Raw genomic sequence first — 25,372 nt, forward strand, 5'->3', positions numbered from 1 at the left:
ATCTAGTCTTTTGCAACTTGATCTAGCCTTATCTGACATCAATATGCCCCAGGGCATCCCAGTCTAACAATCTCAACGTCCTTTCCTTGACCAAAACCAGTTTGAGCTGGTTTCTGCCACTGGCGACCGCTTGTTCTGATGCAAAATTTGAGGATGTGCCCGTGAAGGGTCCCTGTGTGCCAGATGCCTGGTCCGTCTGAGCTGTTCTGAAGGAGGCACGGAATCTCCTTGCTGCAGAGGGGGCCACTGAGGCTCCCACAGTAACAGGGAAGGATGGTGCCCAGCCCCTGCCACTCCACGGCCTCCACGGGCGACTGGATACAGCGAGGCGTCTGGGCCTCAGTTTCCCTGTCCGAAGGCAGCAGCAGCCCTGAGCAGCGGGTGTAGGCGCCAGGCTGGGGGGCAGTTGTACACTAGCAGGATGAGGACTCTCACTCGGGTGTAGGGGACTTGCGCTGAACCTCGCAGCCCCCCACCCCCCAACCGCAAGTTGCTTCACTTCTCTGGGCCTCAGTGTCCTTGTTTGAGAAGTGAGAACGGGGATCCCTGGGGGCGCAGCGGTTCGGCGCCTGCCTTGGGCCCAGGGCGCGGTCCTGGAGACCCGGGATCGAGTCCCACGTCGGGCTCCCGGTGCATGGAGCCTGCTTCTCCCTCTGCCTGTGTCTCTGCCTCTCTCTCTCTCTCTCTATCATAAATAAATAAAAATTTTAAAAAATTCAAAAAAAAAAGAGAAGTGAGAAGAGTCGTTCCCTCTCCTGAGATGCTCATAAAGGCGCAGCGGGGCAGGTGCCCGCGCAGCGACCTCCCGCAGAGCAGCCTGCACACCCCGCCCGGCGCCCAGGCCCCGGGACCGCACAGCCCCGCCCCCGCCCGCCCCCGCCCGCCCCCGCCCAGCCTCCACCCTGCTTCCGCGGCTCGCGGGCTCCACCAGGCGGCGGCCGGGCGCGCTGCGACTGCCGCTGGGTGCCCCGCCGGGACCGCGAACCCGGGGCCCAGGGAGCGCGCGGGCGGGGGGAGCCGGTCAGGGCCCAGGGGGGAACCGGCCCGCGCGCCCTCCCGCCGCCCCCAGGCCGTCCCCCCGCCGCCGCCGCCCGGGGCCGCAGGGGTCCGAGCGCCGCGCGGGACGCGGGGCCTTTAAGGCGGTGGGCGGGGCGAGCGCGGGCGTCATTAGCATACATTAGCATACATCAGCATGCCCCGCCCCGCGGCGGGGGCGGGGGCGGGGCGGGGGCGGGGCCGGGCTGCGGGGAGCGGAGCGGGGCGCACGGCCGGTGGCGCGGGGCGCGGGGCGCGGGGACCTGCACTGCTCGCCGACCGCCCGCCCGCGGGATGGGGCTCCGCGCCGCCCCCGGCCCCGGCCCCGGCCCCGACCCCGGCCCGCCGCCCCCCTGGCCCCGGCCCCGGCTTCCGCCGCTGCCGTGGCTGCTGCTGGCGCTGGCGGCCCGGGGGGGCTGGGGCGCGCCCGCCCCGCGCGCGGAGGACCTGAGCCTGGGAGTGGTGAGTGCGCGGCCGGGGGGGGGGACCGCGGGGGGCGCTGGGGACGGGGCGCCCGGGGGGGGAGGGGCGGGCGGGGACCTGGACCTCGGGGGGGGGGGGGACCGCGGCGGGCGCTGGGGACGGGGCGCCCGGGGGGGGGGGGGCGGGCGGGGAGACCTCGGGGGGGGGGGGACCGCGGCGGGCGCTGGGGACGGGGCGCCCCGGGGGGGGGGGGGACCTGGACCTCGGGGGGGGGGGGACCGCGGGGGGCGCTGGGGACGGGGCGCCCGGGGGGGGAGGGGCGGGCGGGGACCTGGACCTCGGGGGGGGGGGGACCGCGGCGGGCGCTGGGGACGGGGCGCCCCGGGGGGGGGGGGGGACCTGGACCTCGGGGGGGGGGGGGACCGCGGCGGGCGCTGGGGACGGGGCGCCCGGGGGGGGGCGGGGACCTGGACCTCGGGCCCGTCCGAGAGCGCACGGGCCCCCCGCCCCGCCCAGAGGCAGCCCCGCCGCCTCCCCAGCCCCCGCCGGCGGCCCGAGCGGCCCGAGGACCCGAGGGATGACATCAGGCGTCACGGGCTCGCCCCTTGGGAAGGCCGCGAGGGCGCGGGGCCGCGGGGCTGGGCCGCTGGGAACGGCGGGGCGGGGCGGGGCGGGCGCCGGTGCCCCAGGGGTGCTGCTGCCCGTTGGCGCCCGCGAGCTGCAGGCGGAGCCGAGCAGCCAGGCCGGGCGGGCGGGGGCAGCCGCAGCCCCTGATGAGTTGGCAGGACTCGGCCACAGGCTCCGCGGACACAGGCCGGGCCCCCCCCCCCCCCCCAGCTGGCCCAGCCTGGAAGCCGCCCGGACGGTGCAGCCACGGGCCCTGCTGGGGCGTCCAGACTCCTGCCGCGGTGGGCTCCCTCCCACCTGAGACTGGGGCACCTCCGGTCACCCCTCTGGCCCCCTTGTAGCAGGGGCCTCCTGGACCTCCCCCTGCGGAGGTACATGATCAGGAGCAGCTGGGGTCCGGGTCTGGGCAGGTGGTGACAAGACAAGGCTGCTTGCACCCAGCTCACAGAGGCCCTGCGCCCCCAGCTCCGCCAGGTTCCAGTCTCAGGCCTGGTGCAGTTTGGTTTCTCTCTACCTGCCCAGGCTGGCGGGTCGGATCCAGTGCTCCCAGCTCAGGCCTGGCATCCCGTTCTCTCCCTCCTTAGACTCCCCAGAGTCCCCTGGGGTGTGCATGTGGGGGGGGGTGCAGTCACTGCCGGACCCAGTGGCTTGCACTGGGGGGTGGGGGCGGGGCAGCTGGTCAGCCTGGAACCCCAGAGACAGCTTGGCTTCGGCATCTGGTCCAGTGGGAGGAAACGGAGGGTCCTGCCCCTGACCCAGGAGGTCCTGGAGCCCGGGAAGGCCAGGACCCCCCCACCCCCCCTCCTCCATGCTGAAGCTTCCTGCCTCCTGCCCACGTTTGTGGGTAAAGGGCGGTCTCTGGTGGCCTTTTGCAGAACAACACCTCAGAGCACAGACTGGAGGTGCAGGAAGTCTTGGAGACAGGCAGGATTTAGGGGTGGGGGTGCCCCTCCCCACCCTCCCCACCCTCGCGTCCACCGCCGGGGCCCACTGACTCTGCATACTCAGCTCTGGGGTTGCCAGAGAGTAAAAGGGGCCCTTTGTCAGCGTGAGCCAGCTTCTGCCAGAGTGAGCCCAGCGCCGCCTGAGCCCAGCCCAGCTTGACACAGGGACAAAGCCCTGGATTGAGTCCTGCTGCGCGCAGCCAGTGAAGGACTTTGAGGCCGCCTGCAGGACCTCAGAGTAGGCTGTGCCCTCCTGGTGTTGGTGCCTTGAGGCCTTCAGGACCTGAGCTTTTTTAAATTTTATTTCTGGGTAGGTAACACCCTTAGCAAGATATTCAGGCCATCAGGAAGGGTCTGAAGGAGAGATTCCACGTTCTCTCTCCGCCTGTCGCTTTTCTGGAAACTTTCCAGGGTCGTCTGGCCACTCAAAGGGACGTGGGGACCTGGGCCTCTTGTCTTCATGGGTGACAGCCTGCATCCCGCTGCTCCTTGCCCTGCGGTTGTCATGTCCAAGTCTGTCCGAGCACGTTCCATACGGGAATGCCAGGGGCTGCCTGGTGCTTGTGCTCACCCACCCGCTTCTGTGCACAGACGTCACATCCTCCAGCCAACTCTGGGCACGGGGAAGGCGGGCTGCTAATATTTCGCTAAACCAGCAGCGGTGCCAGACACTCTGTAGCCGCAGGTGACCATGTGTGGCCCGGGGCCCTGAGGCCAGGAAGCCTGGTGACAGGCATGAATGGGTCGTGCTGGTGTTGGTAGACCTGCCCACCTGGCCCCTCAAGCTTCTGCTCGGGCTTCTACTTCCAGCAACAAAGTTCCATGGCCCCCAACTACACCACACGCTGGTGGATCTTCTGATCTCTGACACCCAGACAGGTCACTTGCATGTGGCTGAGATGGTATGCAAGGATGACCAAGAACAAGCCAGGCCCTCTCACAGCCTGGGGGCCCCCAGGGATGGGCAGCAGGAGGCCAGACAGTGGCGATGGTGGGTTCAAGCCCTATGTCTCCCTCCTGGGGCAGGGGCAGAGGCAGGCAGGGTGACCGTCACCATCCTCCCCTGGTCTCAACCGGTGGCCCGTGGGTCCCTGTTTCTCTGTGCCAGCACCCAAGGGAGCCTGTGTACCCTGCATGCCCTTGAGACTGATGCCACAGCCCAGGCCTGGGGCCTGGAGTATCCCTGGCATCAGGAAGCTGCAGATATCCAGGCCGGGGCCAGACCGCAAGCCCTCCAGGACGCAGAGCAGGGAAAGGGGACCTGGGAGTGCGTGCTTTTGCCTCGAGCCTTGGCGAGGGAAGACTCGGGGTCCCCTCCCAGTGTCTGTGCGGGAGGCTGACTGTAAATGTGCCCCCACCCCTGAGGCACTTGGTGTACTGTGAGTCCTCGGCCTGGAGCACTCCAGCCCCCCCCCCCCCCCCGAGAGAAGTGTTTATAGTGTTTTTGTCGTGAGAGCCAGTGTGGTGGGGGGAGGGCTGCACCTGTGCTCTGAGCCCCGGCGTGTGCACTGGCTACACCAGCCAGCCGTGGGCCTGGGATGTGTTTCCCTCTCATGTGGGCCCTTGACGCCGGTGCAGGGGGTGGGGGTGTATACACCAGCCTGCGGGCCCCAGTCTCCTGTCTGTAAACAGGGCTGTCAGGCCGTTCAGGTGAGGCCTCTGAATCACTCGCAGCAGTACCTGGCGGGAAGGTGCTTCTCCCAGAGAAGGCTGGAGGGGGCTCAGGGTTTGGCAGGGGCTTCAGGGCAGCACCTTCCGAGGTTCAGGTGTGCTCCGAGTTTTGCCTCTTGACGGTGATCTGCGTTTCCATGAGATGCTCTGGGTGTAGAGTCTGTGCCTCGCTCGCGGAGGGTGATGCGTCTGTCCCATGTAAGCTGATAGCCCGTCCAGCTCCCTGGAGGGATGGGACAGAGTGGTCTGGCAGGATGCGCGGCGCAGCCGCCCCACGTGCAGGAAATCAGATCCCAGTCCTGGCTGGGTACTGGCTGCCGCCTTCTGCGTACCTCCCTCCTATACTCTGTGGAACTCCCTTCTCTATGGAACATCCCAGGCTGCTTCCTGCCCCAGGGCCTTAGCGTCTGCCATGCCCTGCCCACCTCTGCGACCTCTTGCAGGACTTGTCACCTGACCGGCTTCTCATCTTTCAGGTGCCAGTCCAGCATCACCCCCAGGGGCATTTTCCCTGACCACCACTTATTTACCCCCTGCACGCTGAAACTCACGTCCTCTCATGGCACCGAGGTTACGGGAATGGGCTCTGAATCCAGACACCCCAGGCGCTGGCCCCAGCCCTGCCCCATGCTGGCGAAGTGACTGCGGATACATGTCCTAACCTCTCTGTGCTTTTCTGTCCCCGTCTGTACGATGAAGGTAACAGTGCCTGCCTCTTAAGATTAACTTAGCAGGTACTTAGTGTCACTGCCAACGTGGGTTGAATTCCGTAGGCAGTGCACCGGCTCACGACGCTTTGCCCTGGGGGTGTCACGAGCATGAAGCAAGCTGGTGAACGGAAGAGCACTCGCTAGTTGTTGGCTAGTTGTTCGCTGTTGTGCGTGAAGCGCTCGCGGTCTGGGGTCACTTGGGTGTGTGGTCACCTGCTTATCCACGTTCTTCCCCGGGACGGTGTTGGCTCCCGGAGCCCTGTCTGCAGAAGGGCTCGCCCGGGTCCTCACTGTCCCCAGGGTGCCCAGCACTGCGAGCACTCAGCCTGGGTGTGTTGGGCGGGTGGACAGTGAATGACAGGCTGTCCAAGGGGGACCTAGGAACAGCCCCTGGGGGACACATGGGGGCGGGGAGCTCTCCATGGTTGCCACCACCAGCTCCCAGAGGGACACAGGCACAGGGGTCCTGCTCTGAGGATCCACCAGCTCATTTCCCTTCAGGGTCGTTAGCAGCCACCACCGGCTGTACACATAACGGCAGCCTCAGTTTCCTGAGCTGTGAGTGGAGGCGCTGGTCACGCGACCCTAGAGGGGTGTGAGGGCAAGCAGTGAGCTGGTGCCGCGTGGGTACGGGCCTGGCTGTGCCACACTGACTAGTAGTGTTTAGGTCCCGAGGGGTGCTCTAAAGCCACCTCTAAAGCCTGCCAGCGCCACATCTCTTGAGCCACATCGTGGGGGCTGGGGTGACCGTCTGCACCCAGCATGGCCCCACGGCTACCTCTGAGCCTGGACCCCCTCCTCTGTGCAGAGGAGCACCTGCTCCCCTGCCCCTCACGAGGCTGGAGGAGTCCGTGGGAGAAGGCCCGTGCAGAGGAAGGGACCACCCATGGCCGTGGCCCCCAGCATAGCGGGAGACACCAGGCCAGGGCCAGTCCCAAGGGATTGTGTGTCTCCTGGTCACCACAAGCTTTAGGCTGTTGCTTGGCACGTGTAAGTGGGGCCGACAGTGCCCGTGCTGTGGGGCCGTGGAGAAGACGTCAGATCCTGCACACAGTGAGCACTTCTCGTGTGCCAGCTTGGTGAAAGCAACAACGCTGCAGCCCAGCCCCCTCCCTCCATGGGGGCTCGCACCCCACTGCTGGGTCCCGTGCCCCCCTTGCTGGGCTGCCTTCCCCAGAACACAAGAGTAGGGAGGGGAGTTGCACCTGTTGGTACTGTGAATGGACACCCCCGTACGAACCGGGATGAACGCACAGGGAAAGGTAGGAGCGGGGGGCCTGGGGCCTTCGTGGGCGAGCCTGGAAAGTCTGGCCCGATGTGCCGCACCGTGTCCTGCAGTGCTTGCCCTCAGTTTCCCCGTCTGTGGTAACGGCAGCTCAGCGATCCCTGGGAAGAGGGAAAGCACCTCTTCTGGGGCAGTGGGGGCAGCAGGACTGGGGCACCCCTACACCTCTCCTCCTTTCCCCTCCCTCCCCTCCCTCCCTTCCCACCCCTCCCCACGGCCTTCTGGAAGGTTCACCTCCGCTGCTGCTGCCTGGTTGCCCTGGAGACGCAGTCGCTGTGGCGATGTGCAGGGCGGGTGGGGTGGGCGTGCAGGGAGGGGCCGGCCTGGCATGTGCCCCAAGGGCTCAGTGTGGCTGGAGGGGGCGAGGGAAGGATACCCCTGGGGCAGGCTCTTGGAGGTGGGTGTCCTCCGGGAGGGCAGGGGAGCAGCATCTGGCCCCTACTGTAGCCTCAACTGAGGACCCCCTCCCGCCTTCCGGCCCGCAGCACTGGACCCCTCGGCTGCCCTGGAAGCAAGGCTGCCCGGCCCTCAGGATCGTGCATGAGTCCTCCGGGGATGGGGATGAGCTCGCTGCGAACAGAACAGCGAGCACTGTCTTCTTAGCGCCCCTCCCTGGTCCCCTCCCCCCTCCAGGGCCCGCAGGCCCTCCCAGCGTGAACCAGGCCATCTGTTCCACGCAGGCCTGGGCAGGGGCCCATTCCCATCCCCATGGCCACCCAAGGGCCAGCGGCTGCCAGCGCCCCCCAAACCCAGCCAGGCAGCTTGTCCTGTGTCAGACTCCTCCTTAGCATTTCCCCTGCTGGCTGCTGGGTGCTCTCCTCTCCCAGTCTGTACTGTCCGGGAATGGACCTGGCACCCCCCTAGGACTGCAGGGTCTCAGGGGAGGAGAGAGCCACGGGCTTGAGAGGGGCAGCACTGTGATGATGTCCGGGCGAGTCCATGCTGGGAGCAGGTGGGAGGTGTGGACATGAGTCCCCCAGCCCAGGCCTGCGGGTGGGGGCCCCCTGGCCAGCTGCTCAAGTCCGGCCCTCTCCTCAGGGTCTTGCACCTGGTGGGGGCTGCCAGCTGCTGTGTCCCGAGAGCCCAGGCAGCCAGGAGTGGCCACTGACCTGGGGGCAGTAGTGCATGTCCCCGGCCACAACTGCGTTCAAGCTGCCCCTTGCTCTGCAGGTTCACACAGGCAGCCACTCAGACTGCGTGAAGCCTCCTGCTTTTCAGGATGGCACTTGTCGCGTGTAATAACCACCTGGAGTGCTCTTGGGTTCAGGGGGCAGGGCTCCTTGGTGAACCCCACAGAGCCCTGTGAGTGGTGAGCGTGGGGCTGCTCAGTGCAGACACCCAGCTGCGACCCCCACCTGCAGACCAGACAGCCCTGGCAGGGTGGGGGGGTCCTCCCTCGTGTCTCATCCCCAGCCTGCCTGAGCAGCTGACCTGGGTGGGGGAAGGCACCTGCCTGGACAGACCCTTCCCTAGAAGGTGGGGCTGGCATCCTTGTCTGGCATCCTGTGCATCTGAGGAAATCCCAGAGGGCTTCCTAGAGGAGGCAGCCTTGAGGTGCCGGGAGGCAGGGCTGTAATCTGTTTTTGACACTCAGAAAGAAAACCGCAAAATCACAACTTTCAAGAAAACGTTTCCCAAAAACGTGTGTAGCCCCAAGTATACATGCTTTGTCCAGAATACTCACTTGAGTATCTCCAGTGCCCAGCCAGGGGCATGGCATGTTTCTCCTGTCCCTACACTTTATCGCGTTCCAAGCGATGTGAAAGGGGGGGTCCTCCCAAAAGATGAGAGGTGCTCAGACGGCAAAGATCCTAAGCCTGAGAAGGGCCTGTCCCAGCTGATGGCCCGCGTCTGAGCACAGGCCCTGCTAACCAGAGTGTCCCCTTGGAAGGTCTCTGGGTCGCTGTCCATCGAGGACCAAGTCACTTCCACTGCTCTCCAGTCCTGTTCAGCACCCTCAGAGGGCCCCAGTCATACACACGCTCCCTGGGGGGTCTCCAGGCAGGACTGGGGGGCCTGGGCCAGTAAGGGCTTGAGGGGGGTAAAGGAAGAGAAACCCCAGGAAAGACTCTGTTTCCCCAGAAAGGGAGGAATCTAGCTGGTTCTCTGCGGGATAGTGCAAAGTACACGTCAATCATCAAGGTGGCCCCTCCTGGCCAACTGAAGCTCCTAAGAGTTCCAGGAGGATAGACCCCCTCCCACCAAGCACCTGCTGTGCCCCCCGTCGGGGCAGATCCCCCAGGGCAGGGGTCCTATGCCGGGGGCTACAAACACGGAAGCTTCTGGGGGCCCTGTGGATGACGTAAACGAATCAAGGAGTTTCTTGAACGTCCACTAAAAAACAAATAGGTCTGCAGGTTGCTACCTTTTGGGGAGCCAGGCCTGGGAGATAAGGGGCTCGTGGAATTCCTGCAACCTTGCCCCCCACTCACCTGCGGGTCCTCCGTCACTGCTGAGCCCAGCCACTGTCCACATGGCCTGGGGCTTTCATGGGACTGTCACACAGCCCAGGGAGTGGGCGTGAGCACTGACCATTTCGTGGTTGGAGAAAACAAAGCGGTGTCAGCACTGCCGTCTGTCCTCGGGCCCCCCCCAGGGGAAAGGGGCTTGGGAAGGGTCATCTTTCAGTCCTCCTTCCTGGGGGACCCCAGACGTCCCCTGACAACGCCACACGTGCCTCCTAGAGCACCTGTGTCAGGTGCCAATGGGAGGGAGCATTGTCCACATGCTAACTCCTGCTTTCCTCGTACCCGCAGGCAAGGACATGGCCCAGAGGGGTGGAGGGACTTGTCCTGGTTGCACAGCAACTAGGTGCCGAGTGGGATTGGCACCCGGGCAGGGCAGCTCAGGGCCTGAATTTGGCACTTGTCGCGTGTACTAAGAACCTTTTTAAAATTCCACTTTTGCTCGTGGCTCAGGAGAAGTGAGGTGGGGCAGGCTGCTGTGAGCACCTGCACGGATTGTACACTGCTTGAGCTAACCCGGCTAAGGGACGTCGGGTTTATTGAAATGGGTCTCCAGCACCTGCCCATAGAGTAGCTTAAAGAAGGGGGCGCGAGGTGCCGTGTGGGCCCCTGGGGGGCTGGGGCTAGTGGTGACCAGAGCCAGAAGAGGCCTGCCCCTCCCCTCAAGGGCAGGCAGCTCTTCCTGTAGCCGAGCCCCCACCTGCACGCCTCACGCTGCTCTCTGCTTTCAGGAGTGGCTGAGCAGATTCGGCTACCTGCCCCCAGCAGACTCCACGACTGGGCAGCTGCAGACACAGGAGGAACTGTCCAAGGCCATTGCTGCCATGCAGCGGTTTGGAGGTCTGGAGGCCACCGGCATCCTGGGTCAGTCGTCCAGGTGGCAGGACATGGGTGCTCCCCACCCCACGACCAGGGAAACCTGGTCTCCCCCAACTCCCCCACCCCCACCCCGACTGCTCTCTGGGGCCCTTTGCCCTATCCAGCTTGTTCATGGGGGATGGGGTGAGGGCTAGGCCTGGTGTCCCTGGGGCCCAAGGGTTCCCGCCACATAGGGTCCCATCAGCATGCTCCCCAACCCAGGGGTGGGCACAGTGGGGGTGGGGGTGCCAGCTGTGCCCAGATCCATCTCCACACCATGCAGCAGGGTCTCAAGCCTTTGTGCCCATGGAGGTCCCGGTTGATTCTTGTCCCGTGGAAGTGGCAGATCTGTGCCGCCAAAACCTGCAGCTTTCCACTGGAAACCAGAAATCTGGGGTGTTTATGTGAGCACCCCACCTTTTACACATTGGCAACAAGTCCAGGTTTGCAGAGACCTCCCTGTGGGCTGATGAAGCACGTCTGTCCCCAGGCCTTGGAAGAGTTGTGTGTCTTGTGAACTCCAGGAAGAATCGGCAGCGCTGGCTGCAGGTTGTGGCCCTGCTGCTCCCGGTGGCCAGGGCCCCACCCATGACCACTCTGGCCCAGGCCCTGCTGTAGTTAGTAAATGCTTTGAATGACCCTTGTCCTGATGGTGGCCATACCCATAGCAGTGAGGCCTGGCCAGTGCCTGGAGCCCTGGGCCTGGTCTCCACCAGATCTGGGGTGGGGATCGGGGCACAGGGCTGGAGCCTGGTGCCAGCTCTAGGGGACCTGACCACCCCCGCACCCCTGTAGATGTGGCTACCCTGGCGCTGATGAAGACCCCTCGGTGTTCCCTCCCTGACCTCCCGGCCGCGGCCCCGGCTCGAAGGAGGCGCCAGGCTCCAGCTCCAACCACGTGGCACAAGAGGAGCTTGTCCTGGAGGTGGGTGGGCGGGCTGCACCTGCAGGCATTATGTGTCTGGCTTCTTCTCAGGCCAGAGTACCCCTCCGGCCTCTGTGCGTGGAGTGCACTGGCAGCCTCTGGTCCACTGCTGCAGTCCCTGCGTCCACCCTCACATAGCCGCCTCTGTGTCCCCTGCTGTGTCCTCCGAGGACACCTTACCCCACTCAGGAGGCCTCCTCTCAAACCTTAACTGCATCCCCCAAACCCCCTTTCCCAATAAGGCCCTTGAGGGAGACCCCGGGGAGGGATGTGCCCAGGAGCACAGGGCAGCCTGGGGCGGGGACACAGCCTGCGCCGGGTGGGCAGACCTCACACCCTGACACCACTCCGTAGGGTCCGCACATTCCCTCGGGACTCACCCCTGGGCCCGGACACGGTGCGGGCACTCATGCACTACGCCCTCAAAGTCTGGAGTGACATCACGCCCCTCAACTTCCATGAGGTGGCAGGCAGTGCGGCGGATATCCAGATCGACTTCTCCAGGGCTGACCACAATGACGCCTACCCTTTCGATGGCCCAGGCGGCACGGTGGCCCATGCCTTCTTCCCTGGCGACCACCACACTGCGGGGGATGCCCACTTCGATGATGATGAGTCCTGGGCCTTCCGCTCGTCAGGTGTGTCGGCTGCTACGGAGTCACAGGGCCACTCCAGCCCCGCAGGATGCAGAACCCGCATGGCCTTGCCTGGGATGAGAGCTGCCATGGCTCCAGGTGTTCCCCCTGCAGGGCTGAGCCAGGCTCGTCCTCACCCTGCTCCCGGGAGGCCTCTGCAGGCCTTCACACCCTCGCGCCCTCATTCACTGGTCGCGAAGCCACGCCCCTGGGCCCAAAGCATGGATGTGGGCCAGAGACGGGGGCCCGTGTGGGGTCACTCCACACTCCAGCCCGGGGAGCCCATTCCAGCCTGAGGAGCCAGCAGTGACCCCGCAGAGCCTCTAGGCCCTTTGCCATGGGGGGACCCCAGGGTCCAAGAAGCTCTCGTAGACCCCATAGGGACCTTGGCAGGAAGTGGACAGCCCTGAGTGACCACACAGAATCCGTCTGTCTAGGACCAGGGCCTCCGAGGTGACCAGGGCAGTATAGCCATACCCATCATACCTCCCTCCCTGTGGGTGCCCCAGCCTGTGTGCCTGGCCAGCTGTGGTCCCTCCCTTGACCCACTGGCCCCCTGTGTTCCCAGATGCCCATGACATGGACCTGTTCGCGGTGGCCGTGCACGAGTTCGGCCATGCCATCGGGCTGAGCCACGTGGCAGCCACAAGCTCTATCATGCAGCCCTACTACCAGGGCCCAGTGGGCGATCCGCTGCACTACAGGCTCCCCTATGAGGACAGGGTGCGCATCTGGCAGCTGTACGGTGAGTCTTTCCCCTCAAAGTCAGGCACAGTCACCCCGAGGCTGGGGACAGATCCTGGGGGAAAAGGGCGTTTCCTGTCTTGTTCACCTTAGCGCTCAGCGTCTGGACCCTGCATGGCACACCTTAGCTACCCCATAATGTGCGGGGTGAATAGGTGGTCTGTCCCAGGGTCCCTGGATGCTGGCCCCGCAGGCCTTTTAGCAGATCTTGCCCCAGAGCCTCCAATCCCAGGCGGCCCCAGATAGCCTCAGGCTATGACCGCTGGTGTGCACAGCGCCCTGGGCCTGTGCAAAGCCTGCGCGCGTGCGGCATCCAGTCTTTACACCATGAGGGGACCTGCCTTCCCCACCCAGAGATGGGAAAGTCGAGGCGGGATGACCCGTGGCAGCCGCAGAGCCAGGACCGACCCCGGAGCCCGCCTCAGGGATGTCCTCGGCTGGGATCACGTCAGGGACTTGCCCAGGAGGAGGCAGTGGACACAGGCCTCTGCAGAGGTTGGGGTCACATCCCCGTGTGTGGCTTCAGCCTCCTAGCCCCAGCACGGCCCCCACAGTGGCCACAGTTAACCCACGTGGCAGCCCACGCCCTGCCCCCACGAGCTCCCCAGCACCCACCACCTTCTGCCACCTGTGGGCTCTTCTTGCCATAGAAGAACTTACCACATTGACCACTCCGAGCGTACGGGTCAGTGGCATTGACCGTATTCACAGTGGCCCATCCGCCACTCTCACCCGGTTCCAGAACATCCTTCTCCCCCACCCCGTCCCCCAGCAGCCATCGTCCACCTTTCTGTTTGTCTCCATGGTGAGCCTCTTTGGACTTGTCACGCAAATGGGATTGCACACCGAGTGGCCTTCTGTCTGGCTTTTGTCACCAAGTGCCCTGTTCCGAGGCTGCCACGTCCTGCCCATGTCCCATGGCTGTTCTTCCTTCCTCTCTGTGGGAGCAGTTTTATCTGCCTGCCCATCTGGTGGACACCGGGCGCATCCCACCTTTTGGCTGCTGTGCAAAGTCCTGTTCAGAGTCACAGACAAGCTTTGGTTGGGTCGCCTGTTTGGTTTTTTGGGGTTGGGGGAGGGGGGCAACCTCATTTAATGCCTGCAGGTCAAGGAGGGATCGTGGCCTGTGTCCCCTCCCTGTGCGGCAGTGCTCTGGCTGTAGGACATGTGGACGCCCTGGCACCCAGTGGCCATAGTTCCACGTTGGGGGTCCCAGGGAGGCTGGGGGGATTGGCCGGGGGGCCCGTCCACACGCCCAGTGCAGCCTACCTCTGTCTCCACAGGTGTGCGGGAGTCTGTGTCCCCCACGGCGCAGCCGGACACCCCAGAGCCCAAGGAGCCCCCGCTCCTGCCAGAGCCCCCCAACAACCGTTCTAGCACCCTGTAAGCCACGGGCCCTGGTCTGCACATGCGCCCCCCCCCCCAGGGGCTCAGAGCCTCCATGCTCTTCTGAGGAAGGTATGGCTCTGGGCTGAGTCCTGAGCCCGACTTCCTTTACCCCCCACCCACCCAGGCCGCGGAGGGCCACCAGCTCCCCCGCCCACCCAGGCCGCGGAGGGCCACCTGCTCCCCCGCCCATCCAGGCCGCGGAGGGCCACCAGCTCCCCCGCCCACCCAGGCCGCGGAGGGCCACCAGCTCCCCCGCCCACCCAGGCCACGGAGGGCCACCAGCTCCCCCGCCCACCCAGGCCGCGGAGGGCCACCAGCTCCCCCGCCCACCCAGGCCGCGGAGGGCCACCTGCTCCCCCGCCCATCCAGGCCGCGGAGGGCCACCTGCTTCCCTGGCCCGGGCTGGGAAGCTACGGATTCCCCTCGTCCTTTGTCCCACACACCGCCGTGTGACGCTCCCTGACGCTCCACTCCACTCCCTCCACGCTGCCTCGGCCACCCTGGGCTGTGGGAGAGGCACTCGGGCTTTTGATTTTTGTCCTGTAATAGAAGTAGGGTTGGCTGACAGGAAGGGCCTCCTAATTCACCTGCGTCCGTGGCCCTGCAGCTCTGAACTTGCAGGCAGGGACGTGGGGGCTCCTTCCGGGCTTTCGTGAAGCACAGCTCCTCACAGCGGCTTGTGGGGGGCCCCTCCCAGCCCCCGGGTCTCTGCCTCAGCTTCCATCTCTCTCTGCCCCCAGGCCCAGGAAGGATGTGCCTCACCGGTGTAGTACCGACTTCGACGCAGTGGCCCAGATCCGCGGCGAGGCCTTTTTTTTCAAAGGTAATGCCCACCCGGCCCGGCGAGCCACTAATGCCGGAAGGGCAGCCCCCTCTGGGCCGCAGGCCGGCCCCCTGCAGCCGCACCCCCTCTGTGTTCCCCCAGGAAAGTACTTCTGGCGGCTGACCCGGGATGGGCACCTGGTGTCACTGCAGCCGGCGCAGATGCACCGCTTCTGGCGGGGCCTGCCGCTGCAGCTGGACAGCGTGGACGCTGTGTACGAGCGCACCAGTGACCACAAGATCGTCTTCTTCAAAGGTGGGCAGCCCCCCGGGCGCTCCAGCTATATCGCTGACGCTGGGGCCTCAGCCTACCCACCCTGGGCCCCCTTCAGCACGCCTCTGCGCTGGAGTCCAGTCTGGTTTGCTCCAAGCCCAGAACACAGGGCAGCTCACTCATCTGTGTGCTCCACCAGCGTGTATTTATTGAGCACCTACTGTGTCCTTGAACCATGGCAGGCATTGTGGGCACACAGTGGGCAACATGGGCAAAAATTCCTGCCCTCATTCCCATAGGAGCCACGGCTCGCACTTGCGTGTAGTGAGGGAGTCGGTTTCAGGCAGAGGGAACTGCCCGTGCAGAGGTGCTAGGCCAGACAGGCTTGCGGAGGGCCAAGAGCCTCAAGGAGGGCATGAGGTGGGTTTGACAGGTCTGTTGGTCACAGGGCATCATTCCACCCTCCACACCCTGCACTGTTCCTGCACTGGGCCAGAGGAGACACTTCCTGCTCTTGGGGAGCTGGCAGGATGCGGAGCCTGCAGCAGGAGACAGAGGGGCGCTGAGCCCTGCAGGTTTCAGGGGCCGTGAGCCTCCCCTCACTGTGTTTTGGGGCGACCGAGTCTTCAACTCCCCAGTGAAGCCACTGTCCTGCCCTGACTTGTGCGGGGTCTGGAGTCTGACCCCTTCTCACGGTGGGACCCCCCAGGAGCCACGCACTGTGCCTCCCCCACCACAGCAGGATCACTGCCTCCCAGGCCTGCTGCCCGAGGCTGTGGGCATGGGAGTGGGCCCTGCAAGGCAGGGTCTTCTAGATTTGGGTTCTTTCTCAACATTTGAAAACTGTAAGGCCCCATGGCTCCAGCATGGACTTTGCAGAGGGCATGGTACTTGGGGCCTGTGCTGTTTGCACGCCAGGGGCTGCTGGAGCAGGTTGGGCCACCCCGTCTCATGTCCCTGGAGCTGGAGCCTGGCAGCCCTTCCCGTGCCTACGTCCCATCAGGTGGGGGGGGAGAGAAGCTGGCATGAGACAATGGGGTTTATTCTCTCCCAGCCTAGAGACCTGAGGCCCCAGACCCAGGTGCCACAGGGCTGGTTCCTTCTGAGCAAGGGAGACTGTCCCCCTGCCTCCAGCCAGCCTGTGACACCCCCCCGGGCTGCTTCCCTCTGTGTGTCTCAACATGTGCGTGTCCTCGTCCTAGTAAGGACCCCACTAGCGGATGTGGGGCCCACCCTGCTGCAGCATGATTTCTTAACTAATTTCACGTGCAAAGATCCTCTTTCAACATGAGTCTGATTCCAAGGTCCAAGTGGATGTGAGTCTGGGGCACATGTGTAACCCGCCACAGCAGCTCTTTGAACCAACACAGTGGACCCTGTTTCTTTGAGGAGGTCGAGATTATTCCTCGTGTTTCTTGTGTTCATTCACGTCACCTGCCAGCCCCTGCTCAGGGTCAGGCACCTGTCCGCTGTGAGCTGGCGAGGTGACCGGTCATCACCGCTGGTGCCAGTGGGTCTGGTCCCCGTCCCTGGGGCATCAGGAACCTGACACACGGGGGCTCCCCAGACATGGCAGCTGTTATTTCAACCTTCAAAAAAGCAAAACTAGAAGAATGGCACACATTCTGACAGATATTTTGTTTGGACTCTCATGCCGTGTGCTTGACATCGGCCTCCCCCAATGGGGCAGTGCGTCTTGGAAAGAAGGTGCGCACAGGCGGGCCGTACGCCCCTGCACTCGAGAGAGCTGGGAGCCGGTTCCACGTCACTGCATAAAGAGCCGCCTCCTTCCTCAAACCTTTATCCTGAAGAGTCAATTCTGACTCGCAGGAAAACTGCAAAAACCCGTCACCCAGCTTCACCCCTTGTTCACACTTTGCTACATTTGCTTCCTTCTTTCCCGTGGGCGGTTCCAGGCCTGTGTCTTCCTCAACTGGCTCCGAGGTAGTGGCCACCGCCGGGTCCCTTTGCCAGCATCTGGCCTCCCTGGGCGTGTTGGCAGCGTCCAGGCCAGCACACCTTGGGCAGGTGCCCCAGCGGCTTCTCCCGAGCGACTCCTGCTCTTGCACATTCAGCAGCAATGCCGAGGAGGGACGTGTCCCGAGCCGCCCTGCCCCGGGCAGGAGCTGTCTGGCACCGTTCCCTGTGCTCACCTGGGCAGTGGACCTGCCAGATTTCTCAGGTTCTCACCATCGCGGGGCAGGCTCAATACCTCCTGCCCTTTGGGTTCTGGGCACCACCAGCCTCCTCACCCTTGGCTGTTTGGGGGTCCCCGTCCGGGTGTGCCGCCGCTTGCTTCCCACCCACTGGGGCATTCCAGTCCTTTCCTGCCTCTGGCAAAGGATTTCTAACAATTATGTTTACTTTTAATTGTGGTTAAAAAAAAAAAAACAGCATGAAAATTTGCTCTCTTAATCACTTCTCAGCGTGTAGTTCAGGGGCATAAAGCACATCCGCGCTGTGTGCTGCTGCCGCCGCCGTCTACCTCCAAGATGTGTCCCTTGTTCCAAATGGAAACTGTCTCCAGTCAACACCGAGCCCCCGGGCTGTGGCACCCACCATCTACTCTGTCTGTGGATTGGGCTGGGGGCCTCGTAGACATGGAAACATGCGGCACATGTCCTGGGATGGCTCAGTCTCCTTGACATCGCGTCCCCGACATTCGTCCACGTTGTGACCAGCATCCCGGCGTCCTGCGCTCCAGAGACTGAATCCTCTCACACAGATGGACCCCCCGGCCTGTGCACCGCCTGCCGGCAGACACCTGCCGCTCCTGCCACTTGGCTCTTGTGAATGCTGCTGCTGTGAACGCGGTGCTAGTAGCCCTTTAAGACCTGCCTTCGGGTCTTCTGTGTGTCTGCCCCCAAGTGGGTTCACTGGATCCTGTGTCTGGTATTTTCGGGACCGTCCAGACTTCTCCACAGCAGCCACCCCGCTTTACATCCCCGCTATGGAGACCTCCCCGTATCCTTGCCAACACTTGGCCTCATCGGGGCTTTTGGTAGTGGCCGTTCTAGTGGGTGTGAGGTGATGATATCTCGTTGCGATTCCCTGGTTAGGGACATTGGGCATCACGCATGTTGCCTGTTGGCCATTTGAGTGTCTTCTTGGAGAAATGTTTGTTCAGTCCTTAGTCGGCAAAAGATCTTTAAGGTTTTCTGCCTCCTCTCCCCCTCCCCTCCCTCCTCCTCCCCTTTCCCTTCCCCTCCCCTCCCTCCCCCTTCTACCCTCCCGTTCTCCCCACTGCCCCTCTCTCCGGCTCCACACCCCCCTCCCCTCTCTCTCCCAGTCCCCTGGGCTGCTCCTCGTCCCACCACAGGGGAGGATGTGATGCCACGTGCGGCAACTTAGGTCGCAGATCAGTGTAGTGCTGTTTGCAGGGCGCAGCCAAGGATCCTACCCCATTGTTTTTTGTTTTTTTTTTACCTTACATACGAGTTTGATGTTCTTGTAATTTCTGAATATTCGCATCCGTGTAAAAGCTGACAAAGGCGTGGATGTGCCCGTCGCTTCAGGCCCTGGCGAGTGCCTTCCCTGCCTCCGCCTTGTGGCAGCAGTGGGTGAGGCAGAGCAGCACAGCGGCCTCCCGGGGGCCTGGCACCCGCTCCCCTGCCTCGTCGGAACGTGGGTTCTCAGGCTGCGGGCTGAGGGCTGACCCCATGCCGGGCCCAGAGCAGGTGCTCAGTAAATACACGTGAGGCCCCGGGGTTCCGCGGGGCTGGGGTGACGGCACTGGGTGGCTGACGGAGAGGAATGGCTGGAGCCTCTGCCCTGCAGGTGGGCTGAGCTCTGGCCCACGGCGCTCTCTCTCACCCCCAGGAGACAGATACTGGGTATTTAAGGACAATAACGTAGAGGAAGGATACCCGCGGCCCGTCTCAGACTTCGGCCTCCCGCCAGGCGGCGTCGACGCGGCCTTCTCCTGGTCCCACAATGACAAGACTTATTTCTTTAAGGACCAGCTGTACTGGCGCTTTGACGAGCACACACGGCGCATGGACCCCGGCCACCCCGCCCGCAGCCCCCCGTGGAGGGGCGTCCCCAGCACGCTCGATGACGCCATGTGCTGGTCCGACGGTGAGCCCCACGCCACCTGAGTCTCCCCACCTGTGGAATGGGGGTCAAAGCAGACTGATTGGGAGGACCCAGGAGCCGCTGTACGCACCTGTGCCCCTCCCAGCCACTGACATGCGGGGTCACCACTGTGTGTGGCCTCCGGCTGCCTCATGTGCCCTGGGCCTTTGCACCTGCCCCGCATCCCTCAGTCACAGCCAGACATCTGCATGGCCCGTCCCTCACCTGCTTCAGGCCCAAATGGTGCAGCCCCACCTGGAAGAGGGAAGAATACGCCTCCCTCCCCCAGGGCAGGTGATGGGGGCCACATGTCTCTTTTCTGTTTTCAAAAACTCTGTCCCCAACTCTTAAAACAGCCTGGCACATAGTAGCCCCTCAGTAAATATCCTGTAATAGAGAAACCGAGAGGTCATCTCATCCAACCTCCAGCCTCCTGGCAGCCCCCCCAAGCTTGCCCAGGACTGGGAGGCCCCCGGGGCCCACAGATGGCTCCCTGGGGCTGAGACAGCCTGACTTTGGTATAAGCTGTTCTACTTGCCTGCTGGCCCACACCCTGCTCCCTCCTGCCCCTGCTAGCCAGCCTGCCCGCAGCTCACGCCCTCTTCTCTCCCAGGTGCTGCTTACTTCTTCCGCGGCAAGGAGTACTGGAAAGTGCTGGACAGCGAGCTGGAGGTGGCGCCCGGGTACCCACAGTCCACAGCGCGGGACTGGCTGGTCTGCAGAGACCCGCAGGCAGACCCAGAGGGTGCAGGCGGAGAGGCTGGGGCCCACGCCCGGCCGGGACAGCACAGCCAGAGCCGCCCAGAGGACAGTTTCGAGGTCTGCTCCTGCACTTCCCCTGCCTCTCCTCCTCCAAAGGCCTCAGGCCCGCTGCTGGCAGCCACACTGCTACTGCCCACGAGCACCCTGTGGACAGTGGCCTGGGCCCTGGTGCTCTGACAGCCGCCGGCATGTGACAGAGCAGACGGGTCACAGCTGGGGCCTCACAGGACAAGAACAAGTGTTCCTGCCCCTCCAGTGCCGCCGCCGCTCCCGTGCAAGACCCAGGGTTCCTGCAGCGACACACCCGGCCTTGCAGAGGACACACTGCCATCCCTGAGCAGACTGCCTGGTCGTGCCCCCGCAGGCTGGAGAGAGGCCAGCAGAGGACGCTGCCATCTAGCTGTTCAGCCACAGAGGAGCAGCCACCTGTCTTGTCTTTTCTGGCTCAGAGGTGGCCTGACTGCCAGCTGTGAGCTGGGAAGACTTCATCAAGGCCCAGCTGGGGACAGGAGCTGTCCTTCCCGCCTGTGAGCAGCTGGATCACGCAGAACTCAACTGCTGAGCCAGCAAGGCAGGGCTGGGAGGGCGTCCGGTGGGCCACACTGCCCACAGCCTCGCGGCCCTGGGAATGACAGCCTGCACCGAGCCCGCCAGCGGCACCATCAAGCCCATCTCATACCCACACTGCTGCCCCTGGTGCTTCCGCCCATCCCAGGGGCCTATGCCCCACCCCTACCTATGGGCCTGTGGTTGCCTTGCTCAGAGCAGCCTCTGACTCACAGAGGAGTCCCCCGAGCTGGGGCTAAGGTCGGCCCCCCCCATGATGTGTTTCAGACAAACATGACCTCTCCCTGCTTCCTAACGGCTCTGTCTGGGCTCACTGATGCACTGCAGGTGGCCCTGGGGGGAGGCGTGCCAACTGGGCCCAGGCCCTTCTGCTCTTTGGAAGGCCTGTGTGGTGCTCACTCCCTCCCCTGGTCTCTGACACGGTCCTGTCCAGCACCTCCTGACCCTCCCTGCACCCGTTTCCAGTTTCCTAGGTGGGGGAGCTGAGGCCCACCCTGGGAAACAAGACTGCTTCCTGCAGGTAGGGGCCAGGTGCTCTGGCACATTTGCCCTGTGCTCACTGATGGTCCCTCCCTGCGTGCACACACCTCTCCCGTGGCTGGTGCCCATTCTCAGTGAAGCAACTGGGACACCAGCTGCCAAAGTCAGGGAGCCACCCAACAGGAAGTACGGGAGGCAGCTGGGCAGCCAGTCTAGGGACTGCCCTCCCACCTGGAGAAGCAGAGAGGAGCAACTGCACCCCTCATGCAGGAGAGACGCCGGTGGCTGCCCCCAGATGCTCCACCCTTCCTGACGGAAGCCCTCTATGGCTCTAGATGTGAGGTCCTGCCCCAGCCCCAGGGGTTGAGGGGGTGGTGGTTCCTCTGATTCCAGAGATTCCCAGAGGCCCTAAGGTGAGTGCAGACTGCCTGGAGGGGCCTTGTTAGAACAAGCGTCCCCCAACAGCATCGGCATCACCTGGACCTGGTAGCAATTCAGATTTTCAGCCCTGCCCTGCCAACGGAGCACAGTGGGGCCGCCATGTGCGCCAGCCCCCACCTCGGTCAGTGTGATGCATGGCATCCAGAAAGGCTGCCCTGAGCAGGACAGGAACAAAGGGAGGAGCTGGTCATGCAGTCAGGCGTAAGAGGCAGGCCAGGGAGGGAGCAGCAGGGGTGGGGAGACCCAGAACGGCCTGGCCAGCCCACGGGGGATTCCCTGCTGGTAAAACATTCATCCAGCCCCCACTTCCCTGCCACTGGCTCCAGGGAGAGGTGGAAATGTTCCCAGAGGAGAGCACAGTCTCCTAGGACTTCATGCCCCATCCCTCCCTGACACCCAGACAGCAATGGCAGGTCCAGAGCCCACCCTGGATGTGGACATGTGTCTGCCACCAGTGGGCGGGCAGGCTCCAGAGCCAGGCCGCATGCCCCGTCTGTCTGCCATCTGGTGCTTGGGGCTGGGAGGGGTCTCTGCCTATCAAACCTGACAAGACGGACAGGCCTCCCTGGGGGACAGGCTGCTTCCTGCCCACCGAGGATGCCCCCTGTGTGGCCCCACTTCCTTCTGCAGCTTTGGGGAAGCCCACCCAAGACCCATGTGCAGTTGGGGAAATGGCCCAGAGAGCGTCTGCCAGTCCCCGGGGCGCACAGCTGACAGGGACCAGGCCTGCAAGGACCAGGGCTCTGGATGTGGGTGGTGGTCTGGTGCTGTGTTCACGCCAAATGCTCTTTCCTAAAACTTCCCCGCCAGTTCGGTGCCATGTGAAGAAGAAAATGGCAGGAACGTCCCAGAATGATGCGACCCACACTGTCTTTCAGTTTTCACTGAGTCACCCTTTAGACACGCACTTTGAGTTCTGGATTTTCAGCCCGACCTCCGCTGGCTCTGCTGGGAGAGGTTGTGCCCCCCGGGGGACCAGCAGCCATGGGGCAGAGCTAGAGATCCCACCCCCGAGGGAGGCCGGAGACAGGCCCACACCTGTGAGGACAAGGAGCCCACCTGCAGCACACACCAGGCCCAGGCGCCGGCTGCACACGCACACCTCTGTGTGCTCGGGAGCAGGTTTACAAACACTCCCGCACGGGGGGCCCCAGGTGAGAACGCAGCCACTCCGGCCCCCACCTTGCATGTGGGGAAACTGTCTCACCGGCTTAGCTCAGGCCCTGGAGGCACCACAGAGGGGCCACACAGCAGACACTGCTCTGCAGCCTGAAGTCGGCCGTCAGGTGCTGCTAAGGTCAGTGCCGGGGAGAGCCGAGTCCCTGCTGTGTTCACTCGGGAAATCGTGAGCCCTGATCTCCGCATGGGGACACAGGTCCCGTGGGGGCCCCACTTCCATGACCTCATCATATCCAACTGCCTAGAAGCCCCCCCCAGTGCCATCCCACCAGGGTGGGGCCTCCACCTGCAGACTCAGGGGTGGGGGGTGGAAACACACCAAGCTTGGGGCACGGCGCCCCAAGACCAGACTCAGATCTCAGCCGCGCCCCGGCCTCTCCGCCTCCACCCCTGGGAGCAGCTTGGGGGCTTGGGGGGCTCTGGGGCACTCATCACCCCAGGGAATCATCACAGTGATGCGGCTGTTCTGCACTTTACAAATACAAACTCTTGGATCCGCTCAGTGTCACGAAGGAGGGGAATGTCGCATCTGTTTTCCAGGTGAGGAAGCTTGGGCACCTAGAGGGGCAGTGAGCTGCCAAGGGTGGGCTCTGCGGGCACAGGGCCTGGGAGTGGAATCCAGGGGGCCAAACTCTCCTGTGGTTCTCCCCGTGTCCGGGGGGTGTGAGTATGGAGGCAGCCACCTGACGATGCACATGGGATCCCCAAAGATGGTGAGCGGACGTTCCTCCACGCTCTGGGGACCGAACAGCAGCAACACGGGTGACAGCCCCAGCCATAGCCGGCCGGCTTCTCCCAGCAACGCGTGCCTGCAGCCACTGTCCCCAGATAGAAGTCGGCCCCTGGCTGGCTCTGCCATCCCTCCCTGAGCCTACAAAGGGTGGCAGGACCGTGGTACCTCTGGAGGAATGAGAGGAAGCCAAGGCACACAGACCATGGTGCCAACTGCCCGCTCTCCCTGGGCATCTGCCAGACACTGTGACAGGTCACCAAAAGCTTATGGCTTACAGCAGCGACAGTGATCTACTACTGTCCCGTGTCTGGGCTTTCCCAGGCTCGGCCACATGGCTCTCCCCTGGCGGCTGCCAGGACCTGCAGCCAGGTGGTAGCCTAGCCCAGGGGGTGGTGGTACTGGCTCTGGAGGGGCCTCACTCGCATGCCTGGGTGTCCTCACGTGGCAGCCAGTGGGACAAACTGCACCGCTGCTGCGACCTCATCTCAGACACCAGGTGGGCCGGCTCCTGCCAAGGTCTTGGGCTGGCCTGAGCCACGGGAGGGGACAGACCCCACCTCTCTGGATGACGGAGCATCAGTCCACATTCCAAGAAAACCACACGAGACGTGAGGTCTTGTGGTGCCCGGCCTGGAAAATCTGACCAGCCACACGCGCCAACTTCCCAAGGGAAAGAGCGGGCCCCTGAGGGCCCCCAGAGCTGCTTGTTCTGGGCACAGACTCCATGCCGCTGTCCACTTACTCCTTACTCCTCTCCCAGTCCCCGCCCCACCTTCCACACACACCCAGCAAGGCCCCATCAGCTCTGCCTGGAACATTCCAGCAGCCCCCCGACTGGTCCCCCGTACTACCCCAGAAGCCTCTGGGGTGATCTCCACGTGGCAGCCACAGGGTCCCATGGAATACCCCCCAGCCCAGGCTCCTGCCCCGACCCCCGAGTCCTCACTGCGGCCCTGCCCTCCACCCCCCATCTGTGTCCTCTACGCACACAGGTCTGTCTCCACACCACCTGCTCAGCAGCGGCCTTCACCCGTCGGACCCGCCGGTTTGTAGAATCCGTCTGGGTTTTGCTGGTTGTCTCTCTTCCTCACTGGCGTCCAAAGATTTGGCCTCTTTCGTTCCGTGTTGTGGCCATAAAACCGTGCCTGACTCCGCCAACGTTTGTTGATGAACGAACAGGTAACAGAGGCCATGGGCACACTCAGCCACACGCAGGCTTCCGGCCCAGGATGTGGCATCAGGGACTGCAACCACCTGATTAATTGTTTGATTTATCGTCCGGACCGGGACACTTCTGGGAGGGAAAGCAGGTGTTGGGAATTCTGGGTGGCCTCGCACAGGGGCCTTAAATGTGTCTCTGTTGACTGTGGCGGGAGAGGTCAGCGCCCGTAGTCAGGGAGGTGCAGGGGAGAGGCTGCGCAGGGAGAGAGCAGAGCTCGGCACAGAACGGGCCCCGGAGCCTGCTGTGTAGGAGCTTCCTTTAGAGCGGAGTGGCCGCCGCCAGACACAGCCCGGTGTGCTGGAGCCAGAGTCCCTGCCCCTGAGACTGGGCGGCCACGGATGGGGGACATGGCCTCTCGGCCTCACCAAGGCCCTGGCGGGCACATGGATGAGCCACACGGGTGCATATTTGTCATGGTGCTCTCTTCTGAAGCCAGGTGACCTGCAGGAATTAGGGTGGCAGTGGGGACTGTGAATAAACAGCGAAGGGCACAGCATGATGACTGTGGCCAGAACCAGACCCAGGACGCGTCCCAGAAGGAACAGAGCCCCCAGGGGTCTGCACAGGCGGCCAGGGCTGAGAGCTGTCTCAAGACGTTTGTGTGTCCGTGGTCGTGGGGTCTGTGGCTCTGGGGCTGCCCCTTGTCGCTGCTGGGGAGGTGGCCAGTGTTAGGTCGCCACAGGGAGGAGCTCCAGGCCACAGCAATGTGGACCCCAAGGCGATCCCCTCTGGCCATGCCCCACGCCGCGCCCCTAGACAGCCTCAGCCTTTCCTTGCCTCCCAGAGAGGCGTCCGCTGCATGCCCTCTGGCCAGGCCCCTGTTGGCATCAGCTTTCCACCGGGGGTGGCACGCTCCCCTGATCCTGTCCCCAGCCCCATGCAGCCCCTTCCTCCCCGTGCACCTGCTCAGTTTATGCCCCTGCCTCTTGGCTGTCATTTCGTGTCTGCCTTCTGCCCGACCCGTCTCCAAGGCTCCTGAATCTGAGCTTCGTTCCTTGTTGGGGCTGAGAACGACGCCCCTGGATGGCTGGGCCTCGTCCTGTCCTGTTCATCCGCACATCAGCGGGGTGCTCCTGCCCACTGGCCGCAGTGACTGTGAACACCCGCACTCGTTCTTGCTGAGACCCATTTCACTGTCGGGTGTGCACGCGGGAGCGGGCAGCTGGC

General features: G+C 63.8%; 1 protein-coding gene across 2 annotated transcripts; it reads left to right on the forward strand.

Moving 5' to 3' along the window:
* The first annotated feature begins 1,314 nt into the window (after positions 1-1,314).
* On the forward strand, positions 1,315-20,445 carry MMP17 (matrix metallopeptidase 17). Of its 2 annotated transcripts, none has more exons than XM_041729349.1 (10): positions 1,315-1,497; positions 9,892-10,024; positions 10,814-10,943; positions 11,298-11,581; positions 12,147-12,323; positions 13,606-13,705; positions 14,452-14,534; positions 14,637-14,789; positions 18,567-18,824; positions 19,435-20,445. In XM_041729349.1, exons 1-10 carry the CDS (start codon positions 1,330-1,332, stop codon positions 19,758-19,760), a joined length of 1,812 nt encoding a protein of 603 aa, XP_041585283.1. In that variant the 5' UTR covers positions 1,315-1,329; the 3' UTR covers positions 19,761-20,445. The 2 variants fall into 2 exon arrangements, with proteins under 2 accessions (XP_041585283.1, XP_041585284.1); XM_041729350.1 differs by lacking the exon at positions 1,315-1,497 and adding an exon at positions 5,177-5,399.
* The last annotated feature ends 4,927 nt before the right edge of the window (positions 20,446-25,372 follow it).

This window comes from Vulpes lagopus, chromosome 14 (genome assembly GCF_018345385.1).
Source record: "Vulpes lagopus strain Blue_001 chromosome 14, ASM1834538v1, whole genome shotgun sequence".
NCBI lineage: Eukaryota > Metazoa > Chordata > Mammalia > Carnivora > Canidae > Vulpes > Vulpes lagopus.

Excerpts from the sequence above, each read along its gene's own strand:
- MMP17 (XM_041729349.1), top strand. The coding sequence starts at position 1,330 with ATGGGGCTCCGCGCCGCCCCCGGCCCCGGCCCCGGCCCCGACCCCGGC. Across the intron at positions 11,582-12,146 it reads CTGGGCCTTCCGCTCGTCAG|ATGCCCATGACATGGACCTG; the intron begins GTGTGTCGGCTG and ends CTGTGTTCCCAG. Across the intron at positions 13,706-14,451 it reads AACAACCGTTCTAGCACCCT|GCCCAGGAAGGATGTGCCTC; the intron begins GTAAGCCACGGG and ends CTCTGCCCCCAG.